At 42.4% G+C, this 19,896-nt stretch overlaps 1 protein-coding gene across 5 annotated transcripts in view; it reads right to left on the bottom strand.

The window, feature by feature from the left end:
• Positions 1-19,896, bottom strand: part of NRK (Nik related kinase) — an 86,970-nt gene that overhangs the window by 43,806 nt on the left and 23,268 nt on the right. For all 5 annotated transcript variants that reach the window (XR_001862703.1, XM_017736619.1, XM_008635536.2 and 2 more), the window contains 8 exons: positions 17,601-17,657; positions 11,720-11,845; positions 10,836-10,946; positions 8,953-9,043; positions 6,766-6,896; positions 4,722-4,776; positions 2,585-2,663; positions 1,729-1,904 (listed from right to left, as the gene is read on the bottom strand). Coding sequence is in view for 4 of the 5 variants with exons in the window: in XM_017736619.1 (XP_017592108.1) it covers positions 1,729-1,904; positions 2,585-2,663; positions 4,722-4,776; positions 6,766-6,896; positions 8,953-9,043; positions 10,836-10,946; positions 11,720-11,845; positions 17,601-17,615 (784 nt within the window). In the remaining variant the exon portion in view is untranslated. The remainder of the gene's footprint in view (positions 1-1,728; positions 1,905-2,584; positions 2,664-4,721; positions 4,777-6,765; positions 6,897-8,952; positions 9,044-10,835; positions 10,947-11,719; positions 11,846-17,600; positions 17,658-19,896) is intronic.

The following is a 19,896-nucleotide window of genomic DNA, read 5'->3' as shown; positions in this document are numbered from 1 at the left end:
ACACCAGAGGAGGATGCTGTTAAGACATGATCTTGAACTTTGTTTCTGAGCATTCAGCCTGAACTACAAGCTAAGCAGGAACTGGAATTTAAAAGTCACATGTTGTACTGGGAGGCTGAGGGGAGGCAAAATATCCACATACATAATTCAAAAGCTAGTTCAGATAACGATTCAACGCAGCCCCTTTATGCACACCCACCTTTTCCAGTGACTGACTGTATTGGTTTTGCAAAACTAACCTACTTCCATTATCTGAAACAAATTAGGCTAAACCCACAGAGAAACCCCAAACCTCACAGCACCACCAGCAGAGGGGTTCTTCAAAAAGGACATAAAAGCTTGCATTGCCCTGCTCTCGTGCTCTATACCTATGTCATGGCTATGCTGAGGCCACCAGTAAATCCAGGTTTCCTTTTGTATCAAAGGGAATAATTAAGTAAGCAAATAAGAAAACAAAAATTAATACTAGTTTCAGCACAAAGTTTCAAAAGCTGACCCACAGCTTTAAAGTTCTCTTCAAGATGAACATGAAGGCAGTTTTTACGGGGTAATTTCAAACTGGTCCTACCCTGCATTGTTGGCTGTATTACATGCTAAATTGGCACTTCATTTTTTTTTAAGTTACTATTTTGAAGTGTGTAGTCTGGCAATTCCAAACTATTCTCCTTTTCAGGGGAGTTTTAATTAAAAATAGCATTTTTCAGGTCAAAATACAACTATTTATGAAGAAGTGACTGTTATCATTGCACTTCTCCACACCCGTCTCAAGGGCAGTTGTGAGAAATTCTAACTCCCTATCTTTCCATTCCAGTGTGCTTTGAGATTCATAGGTGAAAGAGGTGGCAGAATTTGCAACTACTACTGGAGTCAGTAAATCTACTTTGCAACAGCAATTTAATTTTAGGCACAAATACTGCTGTTGTCAAATCAGAGAATTTATAAGACACCTTCCAACACCATAGCACTTTCCAAGTTTGCCCTGACAGTCCCTGATCCTCACAGTGCTTCTGGCACTATAAAACATACAGGAAGGAAAATGGGGAGAGAGGGCAGGGTCGTTGGTCAAAAGGCCAGATGTCTCTGCCCCCTTTGCACAGCCCTTAGTCTGCCATGCACATGCATTTTCATAAGTATCACCCCCATTCCTGCACTGCTTCTTCCAGCTTTTGCTCTGAAGGGTAAGGCTGGCATTTGGAACAAATCTAAACTCTCTTTTTCTTCATACACTCTGTGAAGCAGGTGATTCATTATAACATCTGTATTTAACTGGAGCTTGGAGGTCTTCTCCAGGTCTCTTTTTTGCACTCCATTGCCAAACACTTGAGGAGTCCTGCTGCCCCCAAAGAACTCACGAAATAAAATTATATGGAGATCCAACAGGTAAATCAATTGGATCTGGGACAGAAATATGAAATGAGAGACCAGGAAACACTTGTGGAGCACTACTCAAGAAAGCAGAGATTTTACTTGGAGTCCTTGCTCCCTGATAGCATCAGGGCTGCTCTCAATGACTCAAGGTTCCAAGGACTTTACCACTAAAACACCATTAAGGACCCAAAATTTCTTTGACAAAGAAATCTTCAAAATGGCCCCACCACTATCAAGGACAATGCTTTCTCAGTTTTCCTGGTTCTAGTATTTCAGCTCCATCTGCCTTGTGCTCTGCTGTCAAAATCTGAGGAGGACATGCTCTCTGAAATGTCTTTTATTTTCGTTTTGCCATGTTACCCTTTTCTCCTTTTTTCTTCCTTGTCCTGTCCAAGTGATCCTTCAGCATGATGCGCACTTGCCGCTCGTTCTGCATGTCTCGGATGAAGGAATGCTTCAGCAGGGTCTCAGTGGATGGACGATGCAAATAATGTTTTACAAGGCAACTTTCAACAAAATTTAGGAACTTCTTTGACCTGAAAAAGACAGAACAGTGGAGAAAAACCAATAATCCTTTTCAACTTGTGGACCAAGCACTACCCTCGAGTGATGGAAAGCAATAACTTTGCAAGGTTTCCTTCTACACTGGAACTGAGAGACAATTTGAGTTCTGCCACCAGTGAGACTCCTGGGACCAGCACAGTGCTGAGGGTGAACTCCACCACCCTCTCAGAGGAGCTACCTTCAAGTACATCCTGATCAACAAAACCACAATCTGGCCAACACAGGCCTTTTAAAAATGTCCTTGACCTTTTGATAAGGTGAAGATTTTCTTTATACACTTCATTTAAAACAAAAAGTAATTCTCTGTAGGGTAGGTGACTGCCATTAGCCCCACAATGTCCATGCAATCTTCTGATAAACCCTGATCCCAAGCAGCCCATCTATGCCTTCCTTGCTTACCCTGCAATTTCGGCCACAGACAACAAAATGAAATGACTGCCACAGTTTAGGCAGAGTTCAAAAGAAAGGTGTTGCTTCCCAAAGGTAAACTCTATCTTGCCCTCTGGCTTAATCTAGCACTTAGAAACAGCTTAGGAATCACCTCCTAGATAACTGCATGATTTAACAAAATTATTGTCCCTGGACAAGAGAGCTGAAAACCCTCCTAAGCCCAATGCAGCGAAAGTACAGAGTTTTTTACACATCTCTTTACCATTTTCTGGATTTCAGCTTTGGGGGTGGGTTCCTTGGGATGAGAAAGAGTGCCCTCATGGGATGCATGTCACACAGGGCTGCAAAAAGAAACCACAAATTACTGAAGGATGCATGTACCCCCTGCGATCTCACTCCCCCGTTCCAAACACCACCACTTCCAAAATCACAGCATCTGCCCCAGAACCCCACCAGTAGCCTACTAAATTCACACTACAGCCAAGAAATCAAGTCTCTGAGTACACAGAGATTTCCAGCTAAAAGAGATTCAAAAGAAAGGCTTCAAGGCAAGAACAAGTACAACTTTCTTCATATTTTCTATATATACAGCTTCAGAAGGACATAAAAAAGCTCACCTTTCCCATACACAAAAGCATGTTTGCACATAAACAGAAGTTAAAGCTGAGACTGAAATACTTAAATAGTTATTATGTCTGGCTTCTGGTTCAGATAAATGATAAGCTCCATTCTAACCAAACTCTTTGCCACATTGTTCATGGCATATGAGAAAACCCAGGATGAGGAAAAACTCATACAAAGCACACAGCTCATAACCTGCACCACAGCACACAGCAGAGTGACTAAGCACACATTTCATCCGTCCTGTGCTCTGGGAATGGGAGCACCATTATCAGGTAATCTGCCAGAGATTCCAGTCCTGCATTCAGAAGCTACCTTCTCTCCAGCCCACTGTACTTCTCTTTAGGGCTACTGTTGAGGAAAGTTGAAGCTACAAGGAACTCAGCAGAAAGCAAATACTGTCACATCTCATCTATTCCAGGCACTTTGTATGGAATTTTGAGCATGCTTAATCTGACACCAAGAAACGTTGAGGGTAAAAGGTCTTCCTTCACCAAAGAGAGCTACTGAATGAGAACTGATAGGAACTACATGGAGGCTGATTTCTTGTAATATTTAGGTGTTCAGCAGTTATGCTCTTAACAGAAATGGACTTAAAGCATTACAGAACCAGTAGAAGTGACAAGACTATGCTCTGGTAAAGCCTTCCCTGCCTTCTATTAATTTCTCTGCCTGCATCCACCTGCCATAGTTTCTTGCATTTGGTTCTGGCTTTGACTTTTTCCTTGGTATGTTCAATAGTACAGGACACAGTGGAAATGAGGGGCAGAACTCTGGTTTCTAGCTCTGGGTCCCAGACACTATTGTTCTACAGTAAACAAAAGACAAGGCAACAGAATACAATTCACAGCATTTCCCTGTCAAAACTAGGGAAAACATCAAATACAAATGGCAAGAGGAACTGGCATGCAAAGTTACAAAGTCTGTCCCAAAGAAAACTCTCCATGGACTCACTCATGTCTCGGGACTAAGCTTCAGTCAGGCTAAAGCACAGGGTCTGAAAGTGCTCCTGCTAAAAACCAAGTCTGATGGGAGAACAGCCAAGTGTGTTCTTTAAAAACAGCCTACATGCTCTCAGGCTCAGGCCAGAGTACGACAGATTTCATCTCCTGTGCTCTCAGCAGTGACCAGTTACTCCACATATCCCATATGCTCTGCAGGAGCTGGGGCAAAGCCACCAGCCCTCCAAGCAAACAAAAATTCATGAGGACTTTGCACCCACAGATCTCTGCCTGACCTGCAAGAGGCTCTCTGAGGGAATGAGGAGGCAGCATGCTGTAAAACTGTGGCAATCTGCTGTCAGGCTGAGAGTGTGGTCATGGATCAAAGCCATTACATGTGAGCAAATGCTGTATTACTCCCAAATCTGTGAGAATCAAGTCAGTTTCAGAGTAAAAATATAACCTTTAGGCCTACCTTCTTCCACTGCCATAAATTTTTTTAGTGACCTAAACTCAAAGCCACTCCTGCCAATATTTTCTGCTGACATATCAATGACTTCTGCTCCGTTGTATCCACAGGCAGTGATTAACAAACTGATGCTAACAAGAGCTTTAAGAAAAAAAGTTTTTTTATCCCAGGAGATGAAGGCAAGGAATCAAAACACAGACTGAAATAGTCTAAAAGGAAGAAGAAAGCAAAAGAGTCCAAAATGAGAAAAAGTCATAGAGTGTTTTCAAAGATAAAGACAGAACCAGAATTCTGTGCATTAGTGCGTTGAGTACTAGTATGAGCTATTTTAACACAGAACACTCCCACCTATATACAGAATCACTTACGAGGAGCTCCTTCAGCCATTTCAATAGCAGTGATTCCCAGAGACCACAGGTCACTCTGCAGGAAAAGAAACAATGCAATTTGCAGCTTGCAGCATTCAAGCTTGTTTGTTTTCTTCTTGGGTTTGGGTTTTTTTTTTTTTACAGTTTCCCTCGATCTCTCCTGGATCATGTTGTTTTACTTGGAGTGACAAATATTCTGCTCCCTCCCACTCCCTACTGAGTTTTTAGGAAATGTGCTAATAGCCAGAAGGTTCCCATTTCCCATGCAACTCTGAACAGCTGATTCATCATTTAAGCAGCCAGTCCCAAAATGCAGACCTTCTGCATTCAAAAAACAAGAGCCAGACAGAATATAGCAGGCACTGTTTAAATATATGTCTTAAATCTGTTTTCATGAGGCAGCAACACACAGCAGTGCCTCACCCTTCTCCTTCTGGCCAAAAATAATTCTTGGTCTTAATGCTTTTCAGAGCAGTCATTGCTGAATTTCTACACTGATGGAACAGGAATTATAGTCAAGCCTTGGGGTCTGATTTTTTCTGTCTACAAAGTCTCCAGTCACACGTTTTTGGGCACGTGAGAGGAGAGTACATCATGCAGTCACATTTATGTCACAATGTATGTTCAGCTCAGTTAATAGGGTAGAGGTCCCTTTATCAGCTGATCTGGACGCCAAGGGCCAGGTTTTGATCATGGAAGGTAAATTGCAACCACCACCAGTGGCTGTAAAAACTTCACACATTTCCACTTGATTAATCATGTGCATTATTTCATTTTTTTTTTGTCTAAATGTAGCCAAATGAGAGGCAAGTAGCCAAACCACCTTGCAGAGCTTCTCTTAAAACTTACCTTTTTAAAAATGAGAGTGATAGAAAACCTTCAAATATTAAAAGGAATAAACCATTACCTGAATAGCAGCTCATACCCAGCCCAGCACTCAATCTAATTTTACCAACAGAGCCCTTTCAGTCCAGCTGCTCTGAACTCCTCACACAAGCTGAAAGCCAGTTCACGTCACAGTTTGTGGAGGGATTCAGCAACAAAACTGGTGAGAATTTCATAGATCCACGATACTGACTTGTTATTAAGTAAATGACTGAAAATTAAGAGTCCTATCTTCTGGTAAGTACACATTCTGGGAAGGAAATCAACTGGGGACAGGGAATGAAGACAAGAGATTAACTTCTTGAGGTTTCAGCAGAAGATTGGTATGGTATGCAAAAAAACCAAAATCATTCCTTGGGCATGACTAACACACACAACATGACCTCACTGGGCCAGTGCAACACAGAAGGTCTGAGCAAGGGAGAATCACAGCCTCTGAATCACTAGGAAATGGAAGCAATAACAGGTTCTTCTCATAAGTATTTCTGAAGCCACAATTGGAAGGAGAGGTGCAAAGTGGCAATGGAGAGAGCACCTGAACTGAAAGAGTGACTGCAGGATCACCCAGAAGATACCTGCTCAGAAAGCCATCCCTGGAAAACATGCTGCATGGTAAGGACAAGAGGAAATGCTCACAAACTGAAATACAGAAAATTCTGTGCCTTCTCACCTCAGCCACCCTGCCACTGACCAGAAATCATTCTGGGATGGGATGGGAAACCACTCACAGTCACATGCTCATGAATGAGCAAAGGGATACTAATTACTGCCAATTAACTCAGGATTCACAGCTGACTACAGAGCAAAACAGCTCTATCACAGAGTGCAGTAACTTGCCATATTAATATTACACTACTTCAAGTATTCCTTTGGAATTTCTCTCTTCCTTTCTTTTTTATTCAGACCTGCAACCATCTTAGCACGTTTTTATTGCAGAGAAATAAATGGAAGTGTATTTCATGCATTAAAAATTTGCAAAAAGTACTCACAGTGAAACGGCACTCTTAAAAAGAGCCTCTACCCACATATTACGAATACTTCTATTTGTACAGTTCTAGGATTACTGTGGTTTAAAAGACAGGACGTTTGAACTTTTCAAATGAGCAGGATTTCAGCAATAACCCACGTTTTCTTACCTTATGAAGAGTTTAACACTTACTCTGTAATCATATGTAGAGTCTGGGTTCTCCTCACAAGCAATGACCTCGGGTGCCATCCAATACGGTGTGCCAATAAATGTGTTTCTTCTCCCAATAGTCCTGTCCAGCTGAGCACTTACACCAAAATCCACTGAAAAGCCAAGAAGAGGTAAAGAAATTAGCAAAAGTTGTATCCACATGGCAGAGCGTGTGCTTAGTTTCTTTCATACTGTTTAGAACACCAAACCTTTGGGCTACAATATATAGGAAAACTGAGTTCCTCCAGCATATCTTATCCAATAGGTGAAATTCAACTGCCTCTCTTTTTCCCTTCTTTTTGACAGAAGAATTAAATAAACAGCATGTTAAATCTGCCCAGTGTGTTACAGCAAGAGGAATTGCTCTACAAGACATTACAGAATAATTTATGCTTAATTTAAATGCTACATTGAGTAGGACTCATTGAGTAGGTCTTCAACTAGGCTGAAAGAAAAAATAGTATCTACACACAAGGCAAATTTGGATGCGTCTAACATAGCCACTTGTGAAAGCTGCAAAGAACTACCGTATCATTTCATTTTGAAGTGTCTGGAATAAATCCTTCCCTACGTTCATACAGTATCTTAGAACAAACTGGAGAATTTACTACTTTATTCTCATCTTAGATCATTGTAATGAGTGAATCATGTGGTTCCCTTTGTGCTGAAAAGGGTGATACCTTCATAAGGACTGTACAGCAAAATGGTTTTGTTCAAATATGAAAAGGGTCCATACAACCAATAATTACATGATTGTATTTCTCGTTGAACAAAAACCCATGATACACTAATTGGATCCACTGGGATAGCACTGGAGTGATATTCACAGAGGAGACAAAGGAAGGGGGAAAGGGAAGGACTGAGAGGAGACAGCCCCATGGTTACCATCAAGGAGCAGATTTTCTCATTGATGTTGCCTCATTGCAGATCATCTGCAAACCAAAATCATTTGTACTGCTATAATTTCATGTGCCTGCTCAGCAAACCTTCTCCAAGAAGAAGGTGGACCTGACCTTTGGGATCATTCTGTGCTCTGTGCTTCTGATGGGAAGTGCACACTTTTACACTGAAGTGGAATAGAATTGAATTGAGAAATTCTTGGTTTTCTAGCTTCTTTGCCTTAAGACACATGAGCTAAATCTCACTGGAAACAACTTTTTTTTCTTTTTTTAATCTTTATACTTAGTAAATCTGTTTCATCTTTACCCAGAGTCAGAAAGGTTTAACTGTTTTGTCAACCATGTGAGGAATGGTAGAACTAGTAACTATACAAAACCATAAAAACACACAACACCCCCATCTTACCTGTTTTAAGAGGGAACAGTTGACAATTAGTTCATATGATTTAGAGACTACAAGCAAGATCCTGCCTTCATTTAATTTGACAGCAAGACTCCCTTTGACTTCAGTGAAGCCAGGTTTGTGCCAAAGGGTTAAACCATAATGAGATTTAAAGTACGTATTTTTACTTGCTCCAACCAAACATCCTACCCCACATCCACAAACCATGTTTATTATTTGTTGTTTTCCAACTCTACAGTGAATTTTTTCAGTTAAAGAGAGAGGGACTGTAAAGATCATCACATGAGAAGTGCTCCCCTTGAGATTTCTTTAAAACACTTCCCTGTGGTGTCTTTCCAAAACATGAAAGACATGCCCTCCTCAAGAGAGAGAGGTATTTGAGTTTAGTTTTAGGAAGTCAGAAGTTGTCAATACTGACAGGTCGCAGCAATAAAAGGAAATGAGTAAACCCTCCAGCTTTTTTGAGGGATTACTGTTACTCAGTGGTAGCCACTTACACTGTCAGATTTATGAAAATCTCTTATACCACTTCCTTTACAGAAATGGATTAGCGAAATTTGTTCCCCCAACTTTTTTACTTTGGAATTCTTTTGCATCCCAGGATCCTCTGTGAAGGCCTGATGGTGCTGTGACTTACTGGACTCGTTCTGTGTGTGACTGCCTGTATTGCCCACAGGCTGTGAGGGAGGCCCTTGAAGAACACATCACATTTCCACCTCTTTCTACATGACAGACACCTTGTAATCACAAGCAATACGATACTTGGTACACATGCTGCGCTTAGGTTACTGAAAGTTTTTTTTGAGTCAAGATGGCAATCTTAAATTTTAACAAACAGGTTTCTAGCACACATTTAAGGAAACTTACCCAACTTTACTTCTGCATTTTCTGTGAGAAGAACATTCTGTCCTTTAATATCTCGATGGATCACATGGTGAGCATGAAGATGTGCCAATCCCTAAAAGAAAACCAGATTTTCCTTATTCTTTCTTCCTAATATTACCATGAGTATGGCACTGTTGCCTTTTTACACTTTTATTCATAAGGAAAGTCCTTTACATGTTACTAGCAACATTTTCAGCAAGAAGAGGACAGCAATCATAAGTCTGATTGTCTGCTTCACCACAGGCCTGACAGTGGTGGAGCATCTCTTGAGTCACGTGTGAAGAGAATGAGGTAGCAATATTTTAAACTTCTGTCTCAAAAACCAAGGCATGCTCCTTACACTCTATGTTAAAAGCAAACAAAAGAGAAAAAGAACAAAGCAGAATGCCCTGTATGAGGACCAGAGACAGCAGCTGGCTGGTTGTAGTGGCCTAAATTTTGCATTCAACAAAATGGGAAATTCAGTAGTAAATGGACTAGGGAAAGTTAAAAATACCATGTCAGACCTCTTTTTGAACACAGCAAATACTGTTTTCAGTCAGCTAATATTTGCTATCTCCTCCTGCATTTCAAAATTGCCCATGGTTGAACTAGCATAGACATAAAAGAACATGCTGAAATAACCCGTTCTGGTAATCTAGAGATGCTTCACTCACAACATTTAGCCTCTCTAATATTAATGGCTTCAAATAGAGCTTCCACCCATCTTGTATATTTTCCAGAAGGAAATATTGTCAATCCATGTGCAACTGGGCCATTCTGTTTTGCAACAAGCATGATTAAATCCAATCCCTTGCTTTTACCAACACGCTGTTACAGTTTTCAGTTGCATGAGCATAAACCTAATGTTTTAACATCAATTGCTTTAACAGAGACATTACAGCCACACCAATGACGAATAACCTGACCACACCATTAAGGTTTTTTCTTTTGCAGAAGAACTCCCCATACTCTCCAGATATAATGATCATAATCTGCAGGCTACTGCCAAATCCCTGTAAGAAGGCAAATATTCTCTATGGAGCACATTTCTCAACTCCTATGCCCCAGAAATAAAGTTTTACCCCTATTCAAGCATTACTTCAGCATGCCATCTAAATTCCAACTCCCAGAATACACATTTATCTTACCATTATTTAGAAAAGATGTAAAACTCTATTATAGGGAAGATGGATCAGTAATTCTGTAATAGGTTTTGAATTTAGAATGACTGGCTCCAACATCCTATTTTTTTTCCAGTTCACTAGATTACACTTGGGAATTGTTTTATCCTCTGTACTTTCCAGGGGAGGGGAAAAAAAAAAAAAAAAAAAAGCAACCCTAAGCTTGCATAGAATGAAATATAGCCCGAAGATTTGTCATGGGGAATACTGTCCCAGCAGGGCCACCTTTAAGATTTTGGAATGCTGTTATAGTGAACACTGTCTCTAATAGTGTGGAAAAGAGACCCCTGAGTGTGTGCAGGTAAAGGAATTATGAACAGAAAGATCTTACAAGCATGAACAGCTGAAGCAGTGAGCAGTAAGATCTGCTGATGTAGAGGGCAGTCATTGTGAAAACAGAAAATTTATTTACCTTTCTAGGTGCCCCCTGTCTGGAATTTCAGAAGACAGCTATTTGCCATAGGAAAGAGGAATTTTCTGTTCTTCACACAGAAAATGGGATTAACTACAACAATATGGGATGTCAAGCAGCCATCATGCCAGCTCTCAGGGCTCTTCTGAACTCTAGGACCATAGCCCATGAGCCCCATGGATCACAACCTTTAAACAATAATGCTCATTAGTGACCTATTTTAGCAACCAAAGGCTTGGAAAGGCCTTTTTGTTGCAAATGAGCAGCGAAGCTCTGCTGGCAGGACTCACCCTGAGAACCTCTCTGCAGATGTAAGCAATCCAGTCTTCCTTGAAACAGTTCCCTTTTGTCTTCTTTACCAAGTCAGTGACAGAGCCTGCACCGCAGTACTCCATCACCAGCTGCAGGGAGACAAACACACACAGGGCACCATCACCACAGCTCTGCCAGTGTGCAAACAGAAAGAACACCTGCAAACACCCACTTCCACCACAACCCAGGCATGGCAAACTACACGTGGCCTTCTTGGATACCAAGCAACTTAAAATCTCATTTTCTGTATCACATGCACTGCTAAATAAATAAAAATCCTCACTAGAGCTCCTCGCCTATTGCAGGTTTTAGGTAGGTTTTTTTTTTTTTAATATACACGAAGTTGGAAAAGCAAGAGCTAACAGCACTGAAAAACGTGGGAATTTTTAAAAAATTTGAAATTTCTCATTTTGCTGCAGAACTTCAAAAATCTTGCAGCAAAAAATTGGAGGATTCATTATTCTTCTTTTCTTTATTGCCAATTTCTCTGCTTCCTTTTTTTATTTTCCATCTGAAAAAAGGAGAGGAAAGCAACAAGAATGAGGAAAGAAGGGATAAAGGACAAGGTCTTTCACTTCAGTAAAAAAAAAAAATACAGAAGCATTTAATTTGAAAAAAAAAAGGTTCAAGCAACAAATTAGAATGACAGCACAAGTCATAAGAATCATAACATACTTTATGCCCATCCTCAAAGGAAATCATGGGGATGGAAGACATCTAGGGAGGAGTAGTTTTTCTCTTTTAGATGTTATTCTTCAGAACAATGACTTCAGAGCTTCACTAAGACAGAGTCCAAGCCAAGCACACTGGAGATCTAAAGAAGCTGTAAATCTGATGAGCAGAAATGACACTAAAAACTTACCCAGAGCTGATCATCTTGGCCCACAGGACTTTTCTTTACAAAAGCCCCATAATATGTAGCAATATTCCGGTGATGGGAGTACTTTTTTAGCATATTTATCTCCAGCTTGATTTCCTCCTCTTCATTCTGTAACAAAAGAGAGCAGGAGGCTCCTTAGGTTACCAGATATCACTGAGCCCCAGGGCTGCAAAGCAACCTCTGTCTTTAGAGGCCTCAACATGCTGGAACCACCATGAGCAACCTGGTCTGATCCCATGGCTGACCGTGCTTTGAGCAGGAGGTTGGGACCAAAGTTACCCTGGGATTATGAGACTGCAGCTGATGGACAACTCCTAAATTGACAACCGAATCACCCTGATGTATGGGTCTAAACCAATTAATTACTAGGGCTTGACCTAAAGAATCAAAACCATCCCCACTTGGGCATAAGAATTGCATATTGTCTCCTCAGGGAGCTTAGACAGGATCTATTACTCCCCCATTCATGGTTTCTGCATGCAGTAATTTAGTCTTGGAGAAACTAACCAGATTCAAACAAAAATAAAATTATTCCTAACACTCCATTACTTAAATACTTGGAAAAGCACTCAGTGCACACATCAGCCAATTTGTCTTCCCAGTCCTGTGGAGAGTCCTGCTAGGAGGAAACCAAAGCCAGGGGCAACTTGCCACAAATCAAACTCCAGCGTAAGCCAGGGTTAGGATCTGCTCTTTCCTTACAGCTGTGAGGCTGCCTATCTGGACCGTGAGCTTTTTCCCCCTCCTAACATCATGCCACCCATGAAGCCTCTGGCATGCTGGGGGCTAGCATACCCCTAGACATCATCTTCCAGGCACCAGCTGCCTGTTCTCCCTTGTCTTTGTTTCAGTCTCACCAGGGCAGACGTTCTCTTCTGCTCGTACAGCATTGTGCACAATAAGACAACTAATGGAAACACAAGTTTTAAGAACTATAAGGAAATGCCCTTTTTCAGAGAGAACTGCCTGATTTGGAAAGGCCCCCTCAGAGCCTGTTTGCTATGGTGCACAACACCCAGTGAAACACATGTAGGTTTTGCCATCTCAAACACTTCAGTAGAAACAAGTGGTGCTGCAAGATATCCTTCTATCAGTTAAAAGGAGTAGGGCAAACTTGAGAATTAATTTACCTTGTTGCAAAAGATCCCAGTCAGCACTTACTAGCTGAAGGGAAAGGAAAAAAAGAAAAAAAAGAAGAGGCAGCAAGAACAATTCAGCCCCAAAAGACATTTTTCTGTGGTTTTCCAGTAGTTTTGCCATTGAAGCACTCCTTTGACCATCACAATGGACTGCTTACAAAGCCAGACACATCGTCCTTTCTACCTGGAGCAACACATTAAAGCCTGACAGGCTAAAGCCAAATTCCCTCAAGAATATGCATATGATGTGTCTTATTGAACTTGACCACACAAAAATCATTCCCAACAGAAGGGCCCAGTAAGTTTTCCCCAGTAATATCAACCCCCAGGAGACACGTTACCAGACCAAAGCCTAACTGTATTAAGCCTTCAAAGATGTAAAATAACTCTAGTTAGCTATATGAGCTATTTCAGGTTTCATAATAATTTTTGTTGAGCACAGGCTCTCAAGCTGCGCACATTAAACTGAATAGTTTGTTTATCTTTTGTTTGCAGTTAGGGAGAAAGGAGGACCCTTAATCCTCAGCTTGATACAGCCCTGGATGTTGCATGACTGAATTAGTGGGGCTAAAGAGGAGCCCAGTGCAGCACCTGGAGCATTCAGGAGAAATGGGAGCTGACTCCCAGACAGCATGCAGGAAATCCTCCAGGAGCAGGGTCTAATTTCTCTCTGCACATGGACAGAACACAATCAAAGGGAGGGGAGATGAGAGCTTGTGCTGAAGGGATAAAAGGCTCTACTCCTTTCGGGACTCCAGACAGTGCATGTGAAAGGGTGGACACAAGCAGGTAAGGATGAGGCAGAGAATAAGGACCTGGGAACTGTCATCCTGGACTTAACCACAAGGGTTCTGTCATCTACACAAGTTTCTGGATCTTTAGGGAAGAAGGGCAGAAAAAGGAACGAACAGAGAGGACTCCTTTCTTCCTCTGCTGTCCCTCCTGCATTCTGCCCACTCCTTCTGCAAACATGCGGAGGGGCAACATTCATCTTCGGTAAAGACCTTCTCCAAATTAAAATATTTACAGATGTTAAGGGTTTGGTTTTTTAATTCTGCCCATCTGCATCAAATTTGTGCTGGTGGAGCCCAGCTCCCTGCTGTGACCTCAGCACCAGCCTGTAGCTTTCACAATTCCCCTCAGGGAGCTGGCAGATCTCAACCACTTCTTCATAGCTGCTGCCTTTTTCAGCTCCTCTTCCTTTACCCAATTAATTTTCTGGATGTTGGAACCATACTGGCTCTTATCCAAGTACTTCCTATTCCTCTGCAATCTGACCTCCATGTTTTTAAAACAAAACCAAGCACGTGGCTATTCATGAACACAACCGGGATACCCTGTAGGCTCTTCCACATCCACTGGCAAGAGCAAGAGTAGCTGCACATGTGTAATGCTGCTTTCCCAGAACCAGGAAGATGCAATTCCTGCTTTCTCTTGTGTCTTTATTTACCCTGAAGGCCTGCACCTGCTCCTCCTTCCCCTGCCCATCCTGGCCTATAGGGCCCAGGTAACACTGCCCAGTACAGGTGGAGTACCCTGGGGAGACACTACTTGGAGCAGACAGTGGGGCATTTCACAGACAAATGCACTCTGGCTTCCCAGTGCCTCAGTGAGTTTTGGGAAAAATACTCTATGCCATGGAAAAACCAAGGCAGAAGGGTAAATGTGAGTGATTGTGCCCCATGCGTCATGTCTGAGGCCCACCCAGGAACTGAACCCAGACTTGCTAAGCCTCAGTGCTATGTATATCCTTCAAGCAGGGTGACTGGGGATAAAAGCACCCTCAGCTTCTCAGTGCATGCCCACACTCAGAATTTCCACTTTCCACCACCCCTCTTGCCAGCATTACCATCAGCCCCATGTCTCAGGGGTCTACAAACCTGCTCATAAATAATGTTGCTCAAGGAAAGGAAACAGGCTCGCAGATGTGCAGGTGCAAAAAGCTGTTCGCTTTCACAAACCAACGCGTTCCTTTGTGCAGATGGCTGTGTGCACAGAGGTGACAGGCTCATGATCAAAGGCTGTTTTTGAAGATGTGGGCCTATCTGCAATGGCATTAGAACTAGAAAACACATGCCTCTGACCGCAAATGGAAACGAGATCAGATCATCAGCTGATAAATACTGCACCAAGAGACCCCTCAGTACTGGGGCAGGTCTAACAACAAGTCTCACATTTAAACGTTATCCTGCTCTCTAGAAAGAATGAAAGCAAAGATAGATGGAGAATGATGTGCTGGAGAAGAGCTCTTTGATCACCTGCACCGCTAGCTGAAGAGACAAGCAGCAAGAATGGCTCTGTCAAAAAACAGGAAGCAGAGCCTGCATGGAGAGGCACATGAGCGCACGTTGCCATCAGCTCCCCTTTAACCATTTCAAAGGGCTCCCCCCGCTCCCTCTGAAACTCAACACAGCAGCACTTCCTGACAGATGTCCAGAGGATGCCACAATGACCACATCATCCTGCTGCCGCTCTTAAGAAACCGGCTTGGGGCTGCAGCTCATGACAGCAAAGGGCAGATTTGCTGAGCTCTCGGAGTGCCCCAGATCTGAATAATCACAGCTGGAGCTGGTCAGTCAATTTCTGATGAAATGACTTCTTACTGGAAAAAGCCCTGTAGATTTGGTGAAAGAACCAGAATCTTTTGGTGAACATAAGTGGCAGAAGTAACAGAAGTGACTGCATCCAGACATGCCAGCCTGTGCCTTAGCAGCACGAATACAGCCAACTCTGCATTAGGGAAGTGGAAGTAAGAGCAAACAGCCCTGCACTCACCCTGTGCCAAGGCCAGAAAGCAGGAACACTTGAGCACAGCTGAGCTGGAATTATTCAGGGTTTACTGGGGGAAGAGCACCAGGGAAAACCCCTTTGGACAGCTGCACTAACATGCTCCTCACAACTCCCAAACCTTCCCATGAAGGGTCTCAATGTGAAAACAGCATGACCTGCTATCACTGCCCCTCAAACAATGGGACAGGTTCCCCAGTATGATGCTGGCTCTGTCACCTGCAGCAAATCAGACCTAAACAGCTGCGTTTTGTTCTCAGAATCCTGCAAGTCTACTAAGGTGATTCCTGAAGTGGAACCACATAGTTGTCCTCTATTTAAATTTTGTTTCCATGTAAGTAGGCATTACTGGATGCTACAGTTTGTTGCTTGCATACAAGACTGTTATGTATAGCAAAAGGAAAGAAATCTTTCCAAGGTTCCCTTCCTGCAGTCTTTTCTTCAATTGTTTCATCAAGGAAAGGACTGTCACTGGTGTTAACATGACAGCCCACAAGTGACACCTTTAACCAGTCCTCACACACTGTTGACTGACCCAGCAAAGCAGCTCTGGATAACTTCTGAGTCTGTGCCAGGATCCATCCTATCAGCTCCTCTGTCAAGGCAGGGAGGTGCTCTCAACTCAGGAATCTATCATCCAAATCCCATCTGCTCTCCCTTCCAAAATCCAGCAGCCTCACATTTGGTGACTGTCATTTTTTAAAGCCAAAGCACCTGAGGATATATGTACCTACAGACCTAAAAGCAGAAATCAAATGTAGCACTCATTTAAAAAAAAAGCACCCTCCTCAGTACAAAACTGGCAATTCAACCACACGCACCTATTGTACGAACAGCAGCCATGGTCAAACCAGCCCTTAGATGTGCTTTGTACACTACAGTAGCATCCAAATTCAGATCACTTGCTGCTCCGGGCTGGATTTTCACACCATCAACAGAGAGAACTGTTCTGGACCTGCTCTACCTGACAGGACCAACACAGACACCAACTTGGTCTGCGGCCTTCCAAGACAATCAAAAGACACATGAAAATGGCAAGCAAGGCTTGCTTGTGCTTGCCCAAACACCACATGTAGATGACTGGCAGACCTGGCCCAGAAGATTCAGAGGATTTGGCCTGGTTTTTTTTTAATTTCAGATGATAACCCTTCCGTAATATCGCAAGAGGAGCTGGATTTCTGTTCTCCATATCCACATTGCCAGTGACAGAGCAGGGAGCTGATCTTCAGTGAGTCTAAGTGCATCTTACCAAATGAGACTTCTAGGAAACTCAAGAGGAAGAAGCAGGGAGTCTCCCCAGCCTTCCTGGGGCTCAGGCTAATGTAGTGTCAAGGAGGCAAGCTGCTCCACTACTGGCTATGCTCTTAAAAGCACACAAAACCCAGTATTAGCAACATTTTCAACACCCTGTTTCAGCACTGACACCTGTTTACAAATGTGAGTAGGGACAGTGCCAATTAAACTGTCTCCTTCCCTCAATGGTCAAATCACAATAAAAAAGCACTGCATTTGCATTTCTAACACGTTCCTGCTTGCTGGCTGTCAGGGCACTTCTCTGAGGAACAGCTTGCATGCAAGGCGATAGGATGTGATGAAACACAGCAAAGGCAGTGCAGAGCTACAGGAAATCTTTTAATTGCTATCTCTGACAGCAGATAATCAACTAGAAATAAGCAGGAATTGACTTCTTGTCTTTCATATTATTGACCACCAAAATATATGGCAACACACTCCCTTATTGCTTTGTCACCACTGATCAGCCACACTTAAAAAATATGGTTAACATCACTCAGTACTTCATAAGACACAAACCAGTGCTCAGAAACCATGATTTATACCAGTGGATCTTCTTTCATGAGCTGTCCACCTTCTCATGATCTGATTATTTATTTTTCCTTGCAGCTTAACAATGACCTTATTTTTGGTTTTGCACTCACCTCAGTAACATTCATCACTTTGACTGCTGCCAGCTGCCCAGTCTTAACATGGCGACCCTGTTAAAATAATAGAAGACACTAAGTAAAACATATAGGCAAACTATGAATACAACAAATTAGGCATGTAACAACTACATTTGACTAATTGCTTTGAATCACGTTCAAGGCAATGTTCTAGTTGAAGGTGTCCCTGCTGCTTGCAAGGGGGTTGGACTTTTAAAGGTCTTTTGTGACCTTTGAAAGACCCCTTCCAGCCTAAACTATTCTATGATTCTATGTACCAAACAACCTTCCAGCGACACAAAACTACCAAGGTGAAGTTTGGTGATGTGCTACCAGAGCCACACCCTTACTGTACTCTAACAGCTACCTCTACAGGGTTGAACTTCCCTTTAGCACAAAGGAAGCAGCAATGCTGGGAGACCTCTTTTCTCACAGCACAACATGGCACAAGCTTATGGGTCTCCAACTAACTTCTGTTCAACAAGTGATGACAGCCCTCAAGCCTCCTCTTCTAGGAAATCTCAGCACAGTCCCAGAATGTCTGAACAAGAGCCATGTTCTTGTCCTGCCATCCATGGCTGAGGCATGCTGAGGAAGCTGGAAGGAATTGGGCAGTTGGGTCTGCCCCCACCTTGATCCCGGACATGTCCTGGCACACCTCAGGGCAAAGACAAAACTCTGGGTTCCAGTACATCAATCAATCTGGCAACCTGTATGTGGCTGCCAAGAAACTAAAGTTTTATGCATGTTTTTGCCTTTTTTTTTTAATGCTTTTTACTTCAAAATGCTTAGTTTTTATGATTCTTACTTCAGCTGAGTTAACTGTATCTCAGCTACTTCACCAAAAGCATGCAGGAGCTTTGAATTTAAAAATGTCATCTGTGGTGGTGGGGAGAAACTAAACCAGGACTTTGACTGTGTGGGTGCCTACACATAAACACAGTTTATTATGAAATGCCCACACCCCATAGTCACTTTTAAACAACAGACAACTGGTAACTTCAGACTAGGTAATAGGCTTGGTTTTGAAAATACAGTGAGGTAAAGGGAGGTAACAGGAAATAAATCTATTAAAAGAGCAAACTTGTTACTGAGACTGACAAAATGTGATTCACAAGAACATGCATCATGAACACAACCATGAAACTTGCTGTCAGTTGCAGTTTCTTGCTTTGGTTCGGTCAAAGTTGCTCAAGAGATACCACAGATGAAGTCTTTTACCATGATAACCAGCACTGACCTCACACTGGAAGATAGTATCAAAAGATTTGAATGAACAGTGGGTTTGCTATACATCCTAATTACTCACGTCCATCAAATGTTCAGAAATGGGTTTGAAGCTTTGAGACTGCAATTTTATTCCTGAAGTAGAAGTGCCTGTGAAGCTGTATATCGAAATAACTGACACCAGTTAAGGAAGCCACTGAAAATCAGGAAATCAAATATGAAATGCTGCAGTTTGCAGATAAAATGATTTGCAGGTGCAAATTTACACCTGCAAAATTAAAATCTGGGTTGATGTAATTTTAAAACTCAGGTCCTATCTGCACAAAAGTGCACACAAATGTTATTTCTAAGACTAAGGAATTTTGCATCAAAGAAAAATGATTCCTCATTCTCAGGCAATATGTCACAGTCATGTTTTCTTTTACAAAAAATGAAATCTTGCTGAGTTTTTTGCATATTTATAAGTGTCCTCTTTCCATGGAAGCATACCTGGGATTGCAAAGCATTTTCTCATGAAGTAGAATGATAGAATTTACTTATCACACAGACCTCAGGAGGAAGACAAATAGGGCACACTCTCCCCAGGCCACACATGACTTGGTGGGTGAGTGTGGATGGGCAGTGACCAGTGCCAGCCTGAAAGACGCTGGTGTTGGGTCAGCAACCCAGGTCAGCAAGTTTGTTCTGCACAGCCACAGCTCCTCTCTTGGAGCCATTGTCTGCAAAGGTTCCCATTTACATTTATATTAAATTTCTTGGTGAGAGGGCCTTCCCCAAAGCACAGCCACCCTGTCTTCACCCCAGAGTTTGTCTGGAGACAAGCATGATGGTAACTCCATGTCTCTGGACACCACATACCAGGTGACAAGCCCATGGAAAAGAGGAGTCTCCCCTGGACTGCTATAGATTCTGCAAAGGATGGCACCAAGAACTAACACTGATTTTCATCACTGTAGTGAAGCATGGAAACCTGCTTCTTCATTGAAAAAAAATAAATCAATCAGTACTAGGCTAACACTGCACTTGAATATTCATCAGAATAAGGAAGAGGGAAAGGCTCGGCATT

The sequence above is a fragment of the Corvus brachyrhynchos genome, unplaced genomic scaffold (genome assembly GCF_000691975.1).
Source record: "Corvus brachyrhynchos isolate BGI_N302 unplaced genomic scaffold, ASM69197v1 scaffold36, whole genome shotgun sequence".
NCBI lineage: Eukaryota > Metazoa > Chordata > Aves > Passeriformes > Corvidae > Corvus > Corvus brachyrhynchos.
The sequence above is the reverse complement of the archived record's forward strand: the minus strand, read 5'-3'. Positions and strand labels throughout refer to the sequence as shown.